The following is a 19,048-nucleotide window of genomic DNA, read 5'->3' on the forward strand; positions in this document are numbered from 1 at the left end:
TTTTATTTATTTATTTGACAGAGAGAGAGACAGCCAGCAAGAGAGGGAACACAAGCTGGGGGAGTGGGAGAGGAAGAAGCAGGCTCCCAGCAGAGCAGGGAGCCCGATGCGGGGCTCAATCCCAGGACCCTGGGATCATGCCCTGAGCCTAAGGCAGACGCTTAACGACTAAGCCACCCAGGCGCCCCAGTAACTAAGTTTTAAAAACCTTAAAGCTCTGTTTAGTTCAAGTCCAATATGTCTGTAGGCCATACTGAGCCTACCAGCCACCACTTCGCAGCCTCTAGTCTAAACCAATCATCAGGTAGAGACCAACCCTTAAATTCTATTGAGAAATGTGTGGAATTTAGACAAACTGGGTTATAGAAAAAATGTGGCCAGAAGGCTTCCCCTTACACAGTATCAGTCTGAAGCCTGGATGGTCCTAAATGATCTTTAGGGCATACTACAATTCTTTAAATTAGTCAGTGATGCCATTCCAAATAGTCCAAGGACAATTTCAGTACAATTAGGAAAAAATAAGATATTAATTTTTGACAATCCACTGGAAAGTATCTAGAACATGAAAAGACTCCTTCAAGTACTTACCCTAGTTTGGGATTCACAACCACTGCAGCTGGTTGATTCAGTCCATTGGAAATCAGCCACTTTCTGTACCTCCCATCAAGTTTAGCCACCTCAATCCGTTTAGTCTTGGCATCTGACCAGTAAATATGCCTGAATTTAAAAGGACAAGGTTATACTTGTGAAAGAGTCTCGACTGGTCACTTCTGGGGAACAGGTTTGAAGATGAGAGCCTTCAGTTTGGAAGCTGGGGCTAATAAGACAACTACTTTAGATACCAGTGATCAGAGCAGAGTCTCCCTCTCTCAGGAATGCCTCGATCTCTTCAGCCAAGGGTCTTTGGAAGTTACGAGTGGAAGAGTAAGGGATAGAGGGGGACTCCTGCCTGATCAGCCAGGATCAGTGATGACGATGGACCTCACAGCTGGCACTGCTACGAGACATTACCTCCAGGTGGAAGTCATAAGGCACGAGTTAGCTGGCCCTTTAATTCTGACTGCCCTGTGAGTCTGCTTCTGCTCAGCCCAGAGCGCCCCTGGCATCAACAGCAATCCAGCAGCAGCTCCAAGGATGAGTGGAAACAGCCTTTCCAAAATAACGAACTCGGCAAGGCCATCCTGCCCTATTCCACTGCTAGGGCTGCATGTACCAGTCCCTTATGAACAGAAAGATTTCCATCAGATTCTTCACTCGCTCGTTCATGAAGGCTGAGGAAGGAGTATAACTTCAAACATGAGTTGCCTGGTTGGTTGGTTTTCAGAAGGAAGTGCTAAAGTCTAGAGTTTCAAGTTACTGACTCTCCAAGTCCTTGATTCCTGACAGAAAATTCTGTAATGAGTGCCCTGATAGCCTGTGGGCACAGCGGGGACCTAATTAACTTCTTCAGGAATGTTCATGTCTTCCAGGAGCGCTGGATAAGTTTGTTAAAAGGTGAAAAGTAATTTATGCTGCAAATGACTCTCCATTCTCCCAGAAGGCAACAAGCCCCTGAGCCTTCCCTCTCAAACATTTTTTCATTATCCATTCATTTTCAAGGACATGGGGAATTCTATGAATGTTTGAGCTCTGATCCTAACATACTCACTTTCCCATAAATGTTACTCCAGATGCAAGGCTCTTCCTTGAAGAAGAAGCTTATGAACTTTTCCACATCAGTTTGCATCTCGGGCATCTCCCTGATAATAAACCTACTTAAGGTTCCTATTTAGGGATCATACAAAATGTCTGGCTCTGGTCCCTGGGGTTCTAGGAAATCTAAAAGAGCAGAACAAAGCTGACCCCACTATTAACTCGAACTCAAAGGTTAAACAGGAGAGTCCAATTTCCAGTCTGTTCAGACAATACAGCCTGCTAAAAACCCAAGATGTGGACTGCTGCTCCTCAAAATAATTACCATAGAGAAAAATGTTTCATCTCAACCGCCCTACTGGTAGGACTGGGACGCTGTTTCATTTCTTCACAAAATGAACAGCACTGCCATACTGAAAGATCTAATTTGGGAATCCAACTCTGTTGGCAAGAATGCTCTCCTGGATATAATACAAAATCTTGACCTCAGTGCTTTCCCAAACTTTTTCATGGCACACACAGAATACAGGAAATGATAATGTTTATATGACACCTCAGGATAAGCAAAGGTGGTTGCGGGGGGGCTGGGTAGGGCAAGCCCAGGCAACACCCAGCTCCACCAGTACTGTGACCTTTATCTGGACCAGCTTAACTCATGTGCCATGGGCAAGCAGTAGGTGGTCTGGACAGGAAAATAGAATAGACAGATGGGGGATGTGGCTATACTTACCTTCCAACCCAGTCCACTGCTAATCCATCTGGTTGCATTATGTATTTCAGGTTCAGGTTAACTTTTGACACAAGATTATTAGTACCAGATTCAAAGTTGGGGATGTAGGCACGTTTGATAGCACCAAAATCAGAGCCATGCCCTAGCACAGTATAATATACGACACCTGCAAGGCAAGACACACAGTTGAGTTTCATGTCAAGAACATCAGGTAAGGGAGGAACTGGGGTCTAATCAGGTGAACTACTGTTCATTTATTGACATCTCTACTTCCTCATTGTTCCTATAAAACTAATAATTCAATTACACTGATCTGATCAAACCTCAAGACATCATACTTGAGCTACTAGCTACAAATACTTCAACTGATAGCTTACTGATATTGACTTAGTTGTTTCTATTTCAAGGTAACTTACTAAAATACATTTCAGCCAAGAGCCTATTTACTCTCATTAGGATCAAGTTCTAGTTTCCAAAATGAAATGTATAGATAAACCAGGGGCAGGCTGTTCAATAACTTGCAGTAAAGGAGCTATGTAGATGAGAAGTCCTATTTTGTGTATACACTAAAGGAGAGTGGACAGCAGGCATCTTTTTTTTCCCCTGGGATAATTATTTATTTTTTTATAATAATTTTTATTATATTATGTTAGTCACCAGCAGGCATCTTAAAAAGCATAGGAAGACTGCAACTTTTAAGGCATATACTTTCGTAGGTGTTTGCCATTCTTGTAAAGTTTATTCCATCATGTAAGTAAGTGTGAAAACACAGCCACAATAAATCTTACATGGCATAATTATTAATAGTTTGCAAAGCATTTTCACATCTGTTATCTCATTTGATCTTCAAAGAACTCTCAGAGGGAGGCAGGCAGACAAGATAAGAAATGGAGAACCAGAGAATTGTTACGATTATTAAAAGTTATAAAGCTTACCAATGAGGGAAACAGGCATAGAAGATGAGTTTTCTGATTCCTGCCCCATTACCATCTCCCACACACCCCACAGAGCCATGAAAGTCTCAACAATTAACATTTTTCATATTTTCACTCATTGAACTAAATTTCAAAAGCAACCATCACATACGCTGTTGGGTCAGATGCTGGGTCAGAGGCTGGATCAGACGCTTGGCATGTGGAGTTGAATTAGATTCAATCCTGTCTCCAAAGAGCTCATGGTTAAGGCACAGGGAGAAAATGATGTGGATGGCTATAACTCAATGTAACACGTGCTTTAGTAAAAGCATGTATAAAACACTATAGGCTCACGAGTGAGCAATTATGGAACTGCGCCCAGGAAGGATTACAGCAGATGTCAGAGGAGGTGACATTTGAACTGAGTCTTTGAAGTCTGAGTAGAAATTTTGAAGCGTACAGTGATAGGGAAGAACAATCCCTGCGTGAACAAAGACAAAGAGATACTGAACAAAGGGATATGAGGTGGTCCTAAAAAAACAATCCCCAGAGATGGGAGAAGGTTTGGTTGCAAGTTGAGAAGGTTTTGCTGGGACACACGGCCAAGCTAAGGTGTCCAGAACACGCTGGATAGGAGGAGCTCTATCCTCCATGCATGCAACGAAATTCACTCATTAAAAAACAGATTCTCCAAAGCTTAACACCTTCTAATTCCATTAATTCAATTAATATCAATGACAGATGCCAAAGTTCATACTTACTGAGACCTATGCCTTCGGGATCCCAATCATAATCAACAGCCTGAATACGTTCCTCGCCTTCAAGATAATCTGAGAACTTCTCAGATGAGAGATTATATTTTCGAATTCGAACATTTTCAGGCAGTAGCAACAAAGGAGGGTTACCTGTAAAAAAGACAAGGGCTGCTTCATCTGTTTGAATTCTATCGGAAGTCTTTTTAAAATGAAGTAGATATAAAATAGTAAGTATACTCCCACCTTTAAAAAAACATGTTTTATAGGAATCTGACTACCTCTGCTAATCAATAGAACTAATATCCAACTGGGGTGCAAAACCTGTGACTGTGGACAGTCCGTCTCCATTTTCAGGTGGAAGGTTAGTATTTCTGTTAGGGATGTTATCAGTTCTTTATTCTTGGTCCTCTGTTGGGTAATGGTTTAGAACAAGACAAGACTGAGACTCCTAGATAGTGTCCTCTTTTCCACTGATTTTTTTCCCTAATTCACTGACAGTAAAACAGACAAGATTGCAGACAATCTCACAGAAGAAATACAATATGTAGAGTGCTACTAAAAGTTTACCAGGATGTCCTCATTCCTTATTCTTTACTGACAGATTTTATGATTCTTTTAGCAGGTAATCAGCTCCATGACTCAATTTATCTTCCAGCTAATGACAAAAACAGTTTGTTCTTGTTCTTACCCAGAGCAGCTATTTCAATAGTGACTCATCCTGGGGTGCTTTGTCTAGAATGTTTAAATTTAATTTACTTGCATAATGTCAATTGAATCTCATTTAACTAACTTTTGAAAGTTCACTTTATATATTTCCTCTGTCTTGACATTGTGTTTTATATGACTACGGGCATTTATTTCAGTCATCTCCTTAGTTAAAAGACTTAAATAGTTTTTAATTTGCTGCCTAATTACCAGACCAACTGCTCAAATGCCTTTACCCTAGTTTTCATTCAGTGTCAAAAATGTTTGGGGGGTAAAATATTTAAGTATGCTAGTCAGATGCATGCTTTAAAAGCCCAATTTGTATGAAGAAATTGAACAGCCATTTTACCCTTAATTTGCAAAGTAAAATGTTATTTCCTTACCAAGTTTGTTAAACTCTCGTACAAACTTCAAATTCAAATCTGTAAGACTTGTAAAGACCTAAACCCCTTGATGGGGATGTGCTGATTTAGATCAGACCTCTGGAAATTTGGACTATATAATACTTTTGCCACATAGTCTTTCTCCTTTGTCATTTCTATCTAGTACTTATTACTGCTTTCTATCAGGTCTGACTCTGAGATACCAGCATTAACCTAAAATGTAGAACTAATGACTGAAGTTATAAATGAGCCAGACTCTCTCTATCTGTGATCGGCAGCCCATGAACAATAAAAAAGATTTATCAACAGAATGTCCTTGATTTGCCCCGACTGCATGTGACTGTTTTTGTGATCCATCTTGAATCACAGGGCCTCAAACCTTGATCTTGGAGTAGGAGCCGGAGGGCTTCATTAATTTCCTTCTGTTGACCACGACCCGATAGACAAGCTTTTGTTGTCTGAATATTCTGGAAGGTGACATCTTGTCCACTTTTTGAAGTTTTATCAAGGTGGACAAGAGGCTAAGCCCAGAATAATACATAGTACTGACTCCTATTTTAATTCCTGCATATTTGTTGTCAGATTGCAGTTATTGTTGGAATTTGGAAGGAGAGGAGAGAGAAGAGCCTGGATGGGCGTTGGAACAGAAGTGGCTGGTGAATTAAAAATAAGACTCTGACAGTCTAAGGTTTACTTTCTGGTATATTGTACTCATCAGCATATATATCTCTGAAAGTCAACTGATTAATCCCAACATGAACCCATCGTACCATCAGCTGCGCAGCGTTTTCCATACTGGTCACTCTCAGACCTGAAGCCTTTGGCACAGGAACACTCATAACTTCCTTTGGTATTCTGGCAGTTCTGGGGACAGACCCCAAATTGCTCACATTCATTGATGTCTGCAGATAAAATAAAAGCAAATATGTAACATCTGCTCCCAACCATTCCTTCGAGGCCCTGCTCCTGTTTAAATCCATAGTCATAAGCAATGAAGCCTAAGAAGGCTGCAGATGAAGAGAGGCAATAATGCCATCATTCATGGAGCACTTACTAACCTTCAGACATTGTTTCACATGCTTTTCATGTTTGTGCCTCATTTAATTCTCTAAAATGACTCTGCAATATAGACCATTCCTAAACCCAAAGTCCCAAAGCTAGTAAGCAATGAAGACAGGGTTCAACTGTAACAGAGTGACTGACTCCGTGCAATAGCAGAGCAAAATTTTCACTTTTGGAAAGCAGCAGTGTGTTGGTGCTGTTTGGTACCACTTCCCTTGGCCTAACTAACTTCAGGAAAGGGACTCATTCATTTGGTTTCTTCACTGAGTTCTTAAGTTTCAGCTTCCAAAAGAACTGTCTCAATCATTTGAGTATGACACATCACGAGTTAGAAGCAGCAAATTCAAATAATGAAGGACACTGAAAATCAGACGCATTCCTTATCATCTTGATAAACTACCTTGCAACTCCATACCTTAGATCTCACTTCTGTCTGGCATAAATAGGTGTGTAATAAATATGTGTGCTTGGACTTTGATGAAGAAAGTAAAACTTGTGCTTATTTTTTAAAAATTGGATCTCTCACACTGATACAATAAGCAGTCATCATTCCTGAAGAATTCGTAAATCTTATCCATTCTGCAGACATTACTGAGGATGAGTTATCTGCCTAGCCATCTGCTAAGGACTGGCAAGAGAACATGGAAAAAAACTGGCATCCCTGAGTGCTGTTTTTTTTTCATGACCCAAGAAATTAACGAGCAAAATCTTAACATTTGTCATCATTGGTTATATACAACATGAAAGTACAGCTTACACTCTCATTCAGAACTGATCATCACCCTCTAACAGTATAATTATTGGTGCACTTAGGTATTTTAATGAGCCAGAACTAGTATTTAGCCTCATTAAAGGAATTAACAATGGTTTAATAAAAGGGAATGAGTGGAGAACCTAAAAAATATGAGGATCTCCTAATGGGAATTGGAGGAAATATACTTTACCGTCACAGGAGTTTCTGTCCAAAGTACTGGCTTTGAACCCGGGTCTACAGGAGCAGATAAAGCCTCCTTCATTTAACTGGGTACAATTTTGTTCACATAGATTCTCTGCACATGATCTTTCTTTTCCTGTATCTGGAAAAACAATCTTAGCATTACAAATGAAAGGTACAAACCTATCTACAGCCTACTACTATAGGACATCTCCAGATAACCCCTTTCCATAAGTCCTTGTAGAGGATTGAAGGCCTCTGTATATTCAGATATCTGCTAATGGGGTGAATGCCATTTATACAATTGTATATAATGTTAGATCCTTGAGGCAATCTTCCTGTTATACTCAGCACTGCCAGGCTTCCTGGGGCATCCAATTCCAGAGTCCAGAACTATGAAGTCAGGTGCTCTTCACAACTGTAACCATCAACTCCAGAATTAGATAGATAGATAGATAGATAGATAGATATAGATATACAGATATAGATATAAAGATATAGATATATATGTAATATATATCCTATTATATGTGTAATAAAGGACACTGATACAGTTTAGAACAACACAACAAATAGGAGGAAATTATAAAGGTGTAAGAAGACCAACTGAGATATGTGTACACATATGTATCGAATGTTGGCCAGGGCACAGTAAAATGCATATAATTATTAGTCATACAACTGCTGTAAGAACCATGAAGTGGCACACATGAAAAGGAATTTTGCAACAACATGTATGAACCAAGGACTTTAAAAATATTCATGCTCTATTATCCAGTTATTCCACGTTAATACATTTTTCCTCAAAAGGAGTAAAAAATGTGCACTATGATTTATGTTTAAGGATTATAAATTGTTGATAATAAAATTTTGAAAACAACTTGAGCAATTATGGTTTACTGGTTTTTATCAAATCTAAGTAAGACACCATTGATGCACCATCTTACGTAATGCTAAAAGAGAAAACCTCTGGGACTTACACTATCGCATGTTATCAATTGAAGAATTACCCTTGTTTCAGAGTTGTTTAAATGTGAAAATAAACATGCATCTTACAATCAAGGAGTTATGATTATCTACATGATGGATTGCTAGGCAATCATTCAAATTCATGATTTCAAATGATACTTTGACATGGAAAATATCTATAACAAAAATGGAGGAAAAGATTGTAATGCTAAATATACAATATGTCTTTAAATTTTTTAATACTAAGAAATTATTTTTGCACATGTATGTGCAAAAAAAGACAATCAAAGTACACCAAACTTGAGATTAGTTTTCTTTTACTTATGGGATTCAAGTGATCTTTACTTTGGATTGTTAATATATTTTCTGGATTTTACAGCTTTCATAATACAAAGAAATGTTAATATATTTTCTGGATTTTACAGCTTTCACAAGACAAAGAAAAAAATTCAACAAAAATTCAACAAAATTCAAAATTCATTTTTATAGGGTTCACATGAATGACCCTTGTTATCCCTGCTGTTCTGGGGTCCAGATATTCCAGGGCAGACTTTTAACAGCTCAGACTCCATCCTCACATTTCATTGCTCATCATTGGCCTGAGTTCTTATCTCTGCCAATATCTGTCGAAGCCATCTGGCTTTCATTTTTGCTATTATCGTTAAGTTTGCTTCTTTTATCCTGAGTCTCCATCTACCCTCAAACCTAGGTCTTACAAGGAAGCTGACAAAGATGAACATACCTAGTCAGTGATAATGGAGGCCAAGGCGTGGGAAGGGTGGTGGTTATCTCCATAAAGGATTTAAGCTTTATCTGCATTTCAAATGAAATGTCTCTTGGTCACAGGCTTCTGAATATTTTAGCCAAAGAGACTGTAGTATCTACTGGCTCAATTCTTCCAAAGCAAAATAGATTTCTATCTATTTGTCTCCTACAGTAGGAAATGAGGGTCCCTTAAGGGTATGATAACTATTTAAGTATACATGGTTCAAATAGACTGAAAACATTGAGTTTCAGAAAAGAAAAGTAATCACAAAATAAAGCACAACAGCGTTCAACGGAGTTCAATGGAGTTCAATGGAGTTCAAACTTCAAAGCCCTTGGAGTTCAAACTTCAAAGCCCTTGAAGTTCAAACTTCAAAGCTATATACACAAAAACTTTAGTTTAGCTCTTAAGAACTACACATCGCTGGGTGCCTGGGTGGCTCAGTCGTTAAGCATCTGCCTTTGGCTCAGGTCATGATCCCAGCGTTCTGGGATCAAGCCCCACATTGGGCTCCCTGAAGCCTGCTTCTCCCTCTCCCACTCCCTGGCTTGTGTTCCCTCTCTCAATGCCTCTCTCTCTGTCAAATAAATAAATAAAATCTTTAAAAAAAAAAAAAAAAAGAACTACACATTGCTAAATAAGTCTATTCAGATTTTTTTATTTCTTCCAGAGTCAGTTTCATTGTTTTGTCTAAGAATTTGGCCATTTCACCTAAGTTGTCTAATTTGTTGACATAAAATTTCTCATACTATTCCCTTATTATCTTTAAAATTTCTGTAAGGTTGGTAGTGATGTCTCCTCTACAATGTTAATAAATGTGACCCATTTTTATTAATTTGGATAGCCTTAAGCCAGTTATATAACTTCTTTGGGTCTCATGTGTATAATTACATTCTATAATCTCCTCCCAGCTCTAAAATCTGTAACATGACTAAAGGTCCCAGGAGTTAAACATTTCTGGACCAAATGCTCCCCTGAGTGAGTTATACTCTGATGAAGCAAGAGTCCTTCAAACAAGAGCAGAAACCATAAAACATTATAAGATCCTTCCTCAAATATGAGGAATTACGTCTTTCGATAACAATCACCATCTTAACCCACAAACAACAGATATATCCAAACCCAAACATATGACACTCTAAAAATATTAAAGCCTTTCCTTTCCTGACTTTCAAGTACTTTTTAAAAAGCAAACATATGCCCTGAACACCTCAGAGATCCTGTTAAAATAAATAGGAGAAGGAGAAGAGACAGGGAAAAGAAAAGAAAGGCAAGTGGATTAGTAGCACCCAAAAACTGGTATTTTAAATAAGAATTCTATAATAACAATAATAATAATAATAATAATAATAATAATAATAAAGAATCCACAAACCAAATAAATAAGAACTCCATGTCTCCAATTATTGACCCACAGCAGTAAGACTGATTCACTATTCACTTAATATCTAAAAAGAAATGCTCCTCCTGTACTTAAATTAGTATCTACGCTACTTATTTTCTTTAAATAAACCCTACTTTTAATCAAACGTCATCTGAATTAAAAGTACTGTAGTCAAATGTAAGCTTTTTAAATGACAACTAAAAGAGGAACTAAGGTTTAACCCAAGCCCAACTAGAAAATACTCCAAACTCCTGGAACTGTTCACTTATCAGTCTCAGCACCAGACTCAAATCTAACACCCAGTTTTGCAAATGTCATGTTCATGCTTTTTAAAATATTTAATCAAGTCACACTGTTATGTCAAAAATTCCAAGCCCCACTAGGAAAGTGTGTGAAATAAAGGGCAAATCAATGCAATATGACCAATTATTGACTCTCCTTTGTAATTCACCCAGGAGAAAAGTTGCCAGGAAATCCTTGGGGTGTCTCAGAAGAAAAGGAATCAAAGCCCAAGTTGAAAATGTGTGGTGCTAACTAAGATGACTAAGTCATGGGCTCCTAGAGTTCGAAGAACTTTTTTTTTCTATGAAGAAACTGAGGCCTGGAAAGGTCAGCTGATGCTCAAAGGGGCACAGCTAGTGGCTGAGGAAACTAGAGGCCAGCTTTCCTCATCTGGAGTCACAGGACTATTCAAATTCTGCCTCTGCCACTCTGTATGACCTCAGGCAACTTCCTTAAGCTCTCTGAGACATAATAATTGCAACCCAGTGGGGTTTGCCTGGTGACAAATTATATAATGTATGTGCAAGGATTTCATAAGAACTCTAAAGGACTAAAAAGGTATGAATTATTAAGATGCCATTCCAACATTTCCATCACAATATTGAATTAGAACCACCCCTTGATTGTGTTCATTATCCTTTTCCTACACAAAGTCTCCCTCTACTTTAAAAATAAAGATAAATGTTCCTTCTGAGCTCCCCCATGACATCCCCATCTTTATCAACTCCCCTTAAAAGATTTTCCCCTACATGCCAAAGGATACTGCATTTGGCTTAAGGGGGAAAATATGCAGACTAATAAACAATATACACAGCATTAAGGTGCTGGGAGGCAACTAGTTAATGAGAGGAGGTGCACTGGAGTTAGGCAGGTAAGAATTCAAATCTTCACTCAGCCTCTTGATGGCAAAAAGACATGCAGTTTTTTCACACCTGTAAGCCAGTTTCCTCATTAAAAAATATTTGAGGGGCGCCTGCGTGGCACAGTTGGTTAAGCGTCCAACTCTTGGTTTCGGCTCGGGTCATGATCTTAGGATAATAAGATGGAGCCCCACGTCGGGCTCTGCACTCAGCACGGAGTCTGCTTGGGTTTCTCTCTTCCTCTCCCTATGCCCCTCCCCACCCCCATTCTCTCTAATAAATAAATAAATCTTTTTTAAAAATTGAGAGAGAGAATACTACCCAGCTCGTAGGACTGTTACAAGGATAAAATGAGATAATCCATGTAGTGTTTAGCACAATGTCTGATATAGAGTCAATGCTCAGTAACAGGTAGCTATAGGCTTGACTGCAGTTCAGAGCACAAAATAAATTGAAGAGAAATATGTGGTTACCATCTACTTCATGTGACTGCATGCTTTCATTAGGTAAATCTGAGTTAGTACGATGAAATACAATAATAAATATTTACTTACTGCAACCCGTTTCATCAAAATGGTCACCACAGTCATCGACATCATCACATACAAGATGCTGTGAAATGCAATGTCCATTGCTACACTTAAATTCATTTTCTGTACAAGGTCTAGAGGTCGAAGCTAAACCTGTAATTTAAGAACAATAGTTAAAGTCAAAACTTTCTCTTCTGCGCAACAAGATGCCTCCCTCTGTGGCGGATAGTTATTGCTCACAAAAAGCCTGTGCTTCCCTACATTTCCCAGCCTCCATTGCAGTTACGTTGGGACCACATGACTAGTTCTGGCCAATGGGCTGTGAGTAGGAAGTGATATGTGTCACTTCTGCACTGAAGCAATTAAAGCTCATGTATCTCCCTGCTTTGGCAACCTTGGAAGCAACCTGTTTCAGGTGGCCTAGCTACACGACAGAGGGGCTGGACAACCTGCACTGGCCTTTACTTGGGTGAGAAGTAAGTCTTCATTAGGGACCACCGCTGAGTTTGAAATGTGTTGGGTGCAGAGGTAGTATGAGTTACCCTGAATAGTAGATATGCAAGGTACTTCCATAACAAAACCTAAGTTATGGGGCACTGCCTTCATAGTCAGGGGGCAAGCAATGAGGAAAGGGATATTGGAGACAGGAAAGATGGAGACCCATATTATGCAAAGGCAAAGCCTTTGGTAAAAGTGTCACTTGGGAAACACTGGAAGGCAGACCACCTGCTTACTGAAACTGTCAACCTAGGGAAAGAGGTGAGAAGACAGAACGTTAGTGTGCATTGCTTGCCATTACCCGAGTTTGGCAAGGGAGTACAAGTCAGAGAAAGGTTCAGGGAACAGCCGGTTGATTTATAAGCAGAATGAAATAAAAGAAAGTCCAGAAATTTGATGTGTGGGAGAAGCTGACTGCATTCAGATCCCAAACAGTAAGATTCTGAAATGTAGAAGGCTTTGAGACACAAATAACCAGGAAAACCTCTGAGTTGGATGAAATGACTACCCATCAATTTTTCTAGATGGCCCAATGAGCAGTTGAGACAAAGGTACATGAGGAAAACAAGCACAGAAATAAAGCAGATTCAAAAACTGTGTCTCAAAAGAAACACTATCTGAGGTTCTTGACCTTTATAACTGACTGAAATCAAATGGATGAAAAGTCTGCTCAATTTCAAGAGAAACATATGACCAAATAAACCAAAATACTGTGACTAAGACTCTAAGAAAGCCTTGGGCCCCCAACGTCCTACAAGCAGGGAGTGGCTAAAAGCCGTGCAGCTCCTAAAAAGGGCTTATTCTCCTGTCCCCTCTTCAGCTGAAGAGGAAAAAAGAAGAGGAAACCGTCCCAGGGGGTGGAGTCAGAGATAAGGAGGGGCAATGGACACAGGCACTCCCTGCAGAACGGAGCCATGACCTTCAGTGAATCTCCTCCACTCCCCACTGGAGTGGGCTTCACAAGTCTGCATAAGGTAACCATAGAGTTTACTCTCCACCTCGTTTGCTTTTGAGGGTAGAAGGGCGCTGTTAATAATTCCACCAGGGCAACAGACATAAATCAGGCCTGTCCTGCACCAACATGTATCACCCGAGCCCACTGGTGCTCCAGAACGGCTCCAGACTGGTGAATGCGACCAGTCTCTCATTCTTTCTTGCCCAGTGGGAATATTTCTATTATGCTTCCCCTGATCCACCACTATCTATTGGGGGCAGAGGGGCATAAATAAAACTTGTTTATTAGTTTATATTCCTTCAAACCAAGAGGAACCAGATCTGCAACTGACAGGACTGCAGCCTATCATCCGGAACTCCTGGATTTCAGTGACTGAATGGGACTATGAGTCATGTCCCTTGGAGACAGGTTCGGGGTGTTCTACGCACGGGAAGGAAAGTGTAAATGGATTTTTAGTGACACAAGGGTAAATTGTGGTAGAAACCACTGGTATTCATTAAACATCCATGCACTTCCCTGCAGTTAGATTGGGCCTTGTGACCACTTCCAACCAAAGGACCACAAGCACAAGCAGGATCACTTCCAAGCCCAGGAAATTAAGAACCTGTGTGCCTCCTTCATTGCTCTCTTCTCCTGCCTCAGCAACCTTGAAGACTATGTGTTGCAGGCGGCATACTTATAGGACAGAAGAGAACGGCCTGACCGTCACCAATTTTAAATCAGCCTCTGCCACCGGGGCACCTGGGTGTCGCAGACAGTTGGGGATCCAACTCTTGGTTTCAGCTCAGGTCATGATCTCAGGGTTGTGGGATCTAGCCCTGCATTGAGCTCTGTGCTGAGTGAAGAGTCTGCTGGGGTTTCTCTCTCCCTTTGCCGCCTTCTGCCTCATGCTGTCTCTCAAAAAAATAAATCTTAAAAAAAAAAAAAATTCAACCTCTGCTACTTTAAGCCATCGAAATGCTGCAGTTTGTCTTTTGTGATGGCAAGCAGTGATTCCTTTGGCTAACATCCTATTCTTTGGGAAGAGTAAGTATACTGCCCCTTTTATCCACTCGCAGATCTGACCACATGCTACAATTTTCTTACTCCATAAAAAAATGGCAACAGCAGTAAGGGAAATGGAAAGAGAAGGGGAGAAGGAGAAATCTGCTCAAAATTTTTAAAATATCTTATTTCTTGGTTTTCATCCTTTTGTGCCATGCCTCAAATAAACATAGGAACAATGTTACAACCGTAGGTTCACCTCTGCCAAAAACCCCCACAAAAAACCATAAAACAATTACAAGCCTGAGCACTGCCATAGTGTCCTAGTTCTCTCCGACCCCCAGTCCTCCCAGTCGGAGAGCTGGCAGTGAGCTTTCTAAGGCCACATCAGTACAACGGATGGAAAATAGAAAAATGAACCATTTATCTAAATTTTCCCAAAGAGTATCACTTTAGGAAAAAAAAGTAATTGGAGTCAGGGGAAATCATTTTTCTCGCTGACTTTTCTCTAGGTAAATTACCCCAAATACTAATCAACTCTCCCCTTCAATGGATAGATTTTAAAACATCCTCACAAGGAGAAAGCACAGATATTTTTCAATATCTAAAACATTCAATGTCACCAACTTCTATCTTAAAATAATCCATTATTTTTCTCTACTGGGAAATGAATTTCCATTTTAAAGATGCATGTAAGACCAGCTCTGTTCACACTGGTGCTGCTTTTTTGAATGTGATCATTTCAGCTGAGCATTCGGAAGCTCACACACCTGGATTAACAATCAGTAACTCAAGGCTGAAGAGTGACCAAACCTCACTTTTGGAAATAAATAAACCATGAATTTGTGAAGCGTGAGTCAACTAGCAGTTAGTGTTTGTTCTCATGTTCTCGAAAAAAGCTTATTAAATATTTAAACAAAGACTAAAAAATTAGAGGACTTGCTCCAATGAGATGGGCATAAGCAGGGAAGGGGCACATAAGACGAGCATGTGTGTTTATATGTCTGTCAACAATTGTCAATGGAGATCTGCAGTCATAGGTCCAGCCCTCTGCAGAAGAAACTGAAATCCCAGAGGGACATTTTGCAAACTGCAGACAACTTGGGGCCCTTAGTTTTCCCTCTTCTTTTTCACTTTTGCTTACACTGCTCCTCTTTCTCGTCACTTCCATCTCCACAGTCGTCCACATGGTTGCACAGCTCATGTTTATAAATACAGCGATTGTTGTCACATCGGAAACGGTACGGTGACTCACAGGAAACATTCACTGGAAGGAAAGATGGAAAAACAAAAGTACAAGTTGAGAGTAGAATGTAAGCATCAATATCTAAAATGCCCCCGTGCCAGCACCGGGCTCGCCCCACTCATCCCTCATCTGCTCATCCAATGAGCCAATTGACACATACGTCCTGAGTATCTAGCACACACCACGTCTGTCACTGTGCTAGGAGCCAGATACAATGCAAACAAGAAAGACACAGTCCTTGTCCTCACAGAACTTTCATGCCAACGGGGAAACAGACTCTGCCAATTAACCAACCGCTCTATTACAATTGTAAGAAGAGTCACAAACCGGACCTGCTATGATGGCATCTACTGGGGAGACCTGATGTAGATCCGGGGGAGGAAGGATCAGAAGAGGCTGGGGATCACGGAACACTGCATCAAAAACTAATGATGTACTTACTGTATGGTGACTAACATAACATAATAAAAAATATAAAAAAAAAAAGTAGAGGCTGGGCAATGTTTGGAGTCAGGAAGGAGCATAGCAGGAGTTTGGACCTGAATCAAAGTCCCTGTAGCCAGAGCACGGAATGAGGGGGACAATGACGATCTATGAGGCTGAAGAGGCTGGCAGGACCATATACATGAACTCTTATCCTAACAGTAAGGAGGCCACTGTTTGTCTCTCTGACTGCAGTTGTCACTGACCCTCCAGAGCATGAAATTTCACCCCATGACAGACTTTCCTTCCTGAATTCCCTCACCTCTTACATTGAAAGTTGCTATTTCACAATCAAACTCTGACTCATTTTGCTGTCCAGAGTTAGACTTCTAGCTGATGCTTACGCACCTGTGAGGAACCCAAAGGTAGAACCCAGGTCCCTTACTTGGTTGGTAAAGGGCCATGGCCCTCTGTGCAGGTACCAGAAATTGGGGAAACTCAACCCACGTGTGTGTTCTTCTTCTACATGGAAGGCTCTGGCTGTTTGATTTTCCTTCTGCCTCACTACACCACACACAGGAGCAAAACGAGAAACTTGTAATAAGGTCGGTTAGGGGTAAAAAAGTCAGATCCAAGAGCTGATTCTTAGAAGTACCGTTAACAGAACTGTTGCAGGAATTCTTTGCTATGAAAGACGTGCAACATTATAAAACAGTGCGGGTCACTTTTTAATGTGGCTGTGTCTCTGCCTCTCCACTTTTTAATGGGGCTGTGGGCACTTTATCTCATAGAAGGAGCAACTTCCTAAAGACTTCTTTGAAAGTTACACATGCTTAAGATATTTTTCAAGGTCCATCAAGCTAAAATTGAAACAAAACATGGTCAGTTCCTAACAAGAAAAGAAGTGGCAAGAAAAATGTGGAGCTGTCACTGTGAAACTATAATGTGCCCTAACTAAAGTTCTCTGAAGGGAAGAAAATACTGACATGGCATTTTTGTCAAATCCTTGGGCTAAAAATGAACAGGGATGAATGTTTGCCTAACAATCCCATGTCCCGAAGAGCGAACTGGAAAAGAAGACCGAATAAAATCACAATGATACCGCTCATGCATCCATTCAAACATTGTCCACTGTCCTCCGGCATCACATGCTCCACGGAAAAACCGCTGAGGTCTTGCCAGATGACACCATTCCCATACCCGCCCTTCATCTCCCTCTTCTTACAGCACAGGTGAAGTTCTTCGTCAGAACCATCGCCACAGTCATCATCCCCATCACATTTCCAAGATGCCCTGACACACACGTGATTTTTACATTCGAACATAGTAGCCGAGCAATATGCACCGTTGGGGAAGCGAGTGGCTGTTGGTGGAGAGGAGACATATTCAAATTATTAGAAAAAGTTACTGGTTTTGAAAAGGTAGCCTGCTATTTGTCCTTGAGCTCTTTTCATTATAGCCTTCTCTTCCTTATTCAGGAGGCACTGTTGCCTCCCGCTGTATGAAATTATGATGGAATACCTCTTAGCGACCATTGTGCAATCCCAGTTTTCAAAGACATGAGTCATTCTGTAGATGGCACTGGACTTTCTCTTTATAGACGAGGGCAGCTCTTCAGCTGGGTCAGCACTGGCCTTACCCATCATCCATTTACATAGTTTCTTTGAAACCAGGTTTTAATATGTGGCAACCACATCATTAATAATACCCATCATGGATAATCAACAACAGGTAATATTTATTCAGTGATTCACAGAGACTAAAATACGAATGATCATACCGACCTTCATTTTTAAACTTTTTGTATGCCATCATGCAATTTAGAAAAATGTTAATGCTGTAAATTCAGTATGTTCTAATACCCAATCCAAGTTCTTTATACCCATCTATTCATGCTCAAATATTCTTATTTACCTGAGGGTTTTTTTCCAAGTAATGATTTGTATCATAGGCAATAATATGTAACTATTTTTGTTAGTACAGATATTTAGTATATTCTCTATTTAAAGTATTGTTACTGGGGGCGCCTGGGTGGCACAGTGGTTAAGCATCTGCCTTCGGCTCAGGGCGTGATCCCGGCGTTACGGGATCGAGCCCCACATCAGGCTCCTCCACTAGGAGCCTGCTTCTTCCTCTCCCACTCCCCTGCTGTGTTCCCTCTCTCGCTGGCTGTCTCTATCTCTGTCAAATAAATAAATAAAATCTTTAAAAAAAAAATCTAAAAAAAAAAAAAAGTATTGTTACTGAAATGTACTTGAATGACTACTAGGAACTATTTGGATATGGTAACTCAGACCCCAAGTGAACTGATAATTACCAATGAATGCCAAACTGAAAATCCCTATAGCCTTTTCATGTAAGAAGTGGTGGCTGATGGAGAGGCGGGGTCTAAAAGGCCATATGCATACATTTCAGACGAACAGTGCCACAGGGGCTCGGACACTTACGACAAGTGGCTTCATCAGAGGCATCCAGACAGTCAGCAATTCCATCACATGTCAAGTGTTCAGACACACAGTGTCCACTCTGACACTGAAAATATCCAGGTTGGCATGTCTTCATCTCTGAAGAGAAAAGACTGTCACTGCAGTAGGGCCTGTTGTTCTCAGACCCACGGAACAGAGTAAGTATTTCATCACGTTCCTATCCACACCTTGTGACTGGCTCACCGCAAACGCACAGCTGTGGTTACGTATGAATAAACTCTCCAAAAATATGCTTTTCCCATTCAACGTGGGGAAACGCTCTCCCCTAATACATAATCGCCAGCATTTTCTCGGAAATCTGAATTCCCAGGCCCAAGCCTTCATGAGTAAAGAGCTATAAAAATCAGTTGGGGTTTATGATCCCTATTCTAATGCCCTGACCTTACACAAGACAGCTACAGAAATATATCCTGCAGGGCCACTTTCTGGGCAACAGTAGGAAAAATGAATGCTTTTGTTGTTGTTGCTTAGAAGGTCAATGCAGGTTCAAGTCCGCTCCTAGGAAATATTTAAGTTAAAATGAGATTTTCAAAGCTCTCTTGCCGCTTTC

The 19,048-nt window shown here is 40.4% G+C and overlaps 1 protein-coding gene across 1 annotated transcript in view; it reads right to left on the minus strand.

The window, feature by feature from the left end:
* Nucleotides 1–19,048, minus strand: part of LRP2 (LDL receptor related protein 2) — a 194,161-nt gene that overhangs the window by 16,200 nt on the left and 158,913 nt on the right. Inside the window, exons 60-68 of the mRNA XM_045780260.2 lie at nt 18,460–18,576; nt 17,238–17,375; nt 15,488–15,610; nt 11,931–12,059; nt 7,126–7,257; nt 5,890–6,021; nt 4,038–4,181; nt 2,363–2,528; nt 589–717 (exon numbers count right to left, since the gene is read on the minus strand). Coding sequence (XP_045636216.2) covers nt 589–717; nt 2,363–2,528; nt 4,038–4,181; nt 5,890–6,021; nt 7,126–7,257; nt 11,931–12,059; nt 15,488–15,610; nt 17,238–17,375; nt 18,460–18,576 — 1,210 coding nt within the window. The remainder of the gene's footprint in view (nt 1–588; nt 718–2,362; nt 2,529–4,037; nt 4,182–5,889; nt 6,022–7,125; nt 7,258–11,930; nt 12,060–15,487; nt 15,611–17,237; nt 17,376–18,459; nt 18,577–19,048) is intronic.

This window comes from Ursus americanus, chromosome 1, assembly GCF_024610735.1.
Source record: "Ursus americanus isolate L20-20 chromosome 1, mUrsAme1.1.p, whole genome shotgun sequence".
Taxonomy (NCBI): Eukaryota; Metazoa; Chordata; class Mammalia; order Carnivora; family Ursidae; genus Ursus; species Ursus americanus.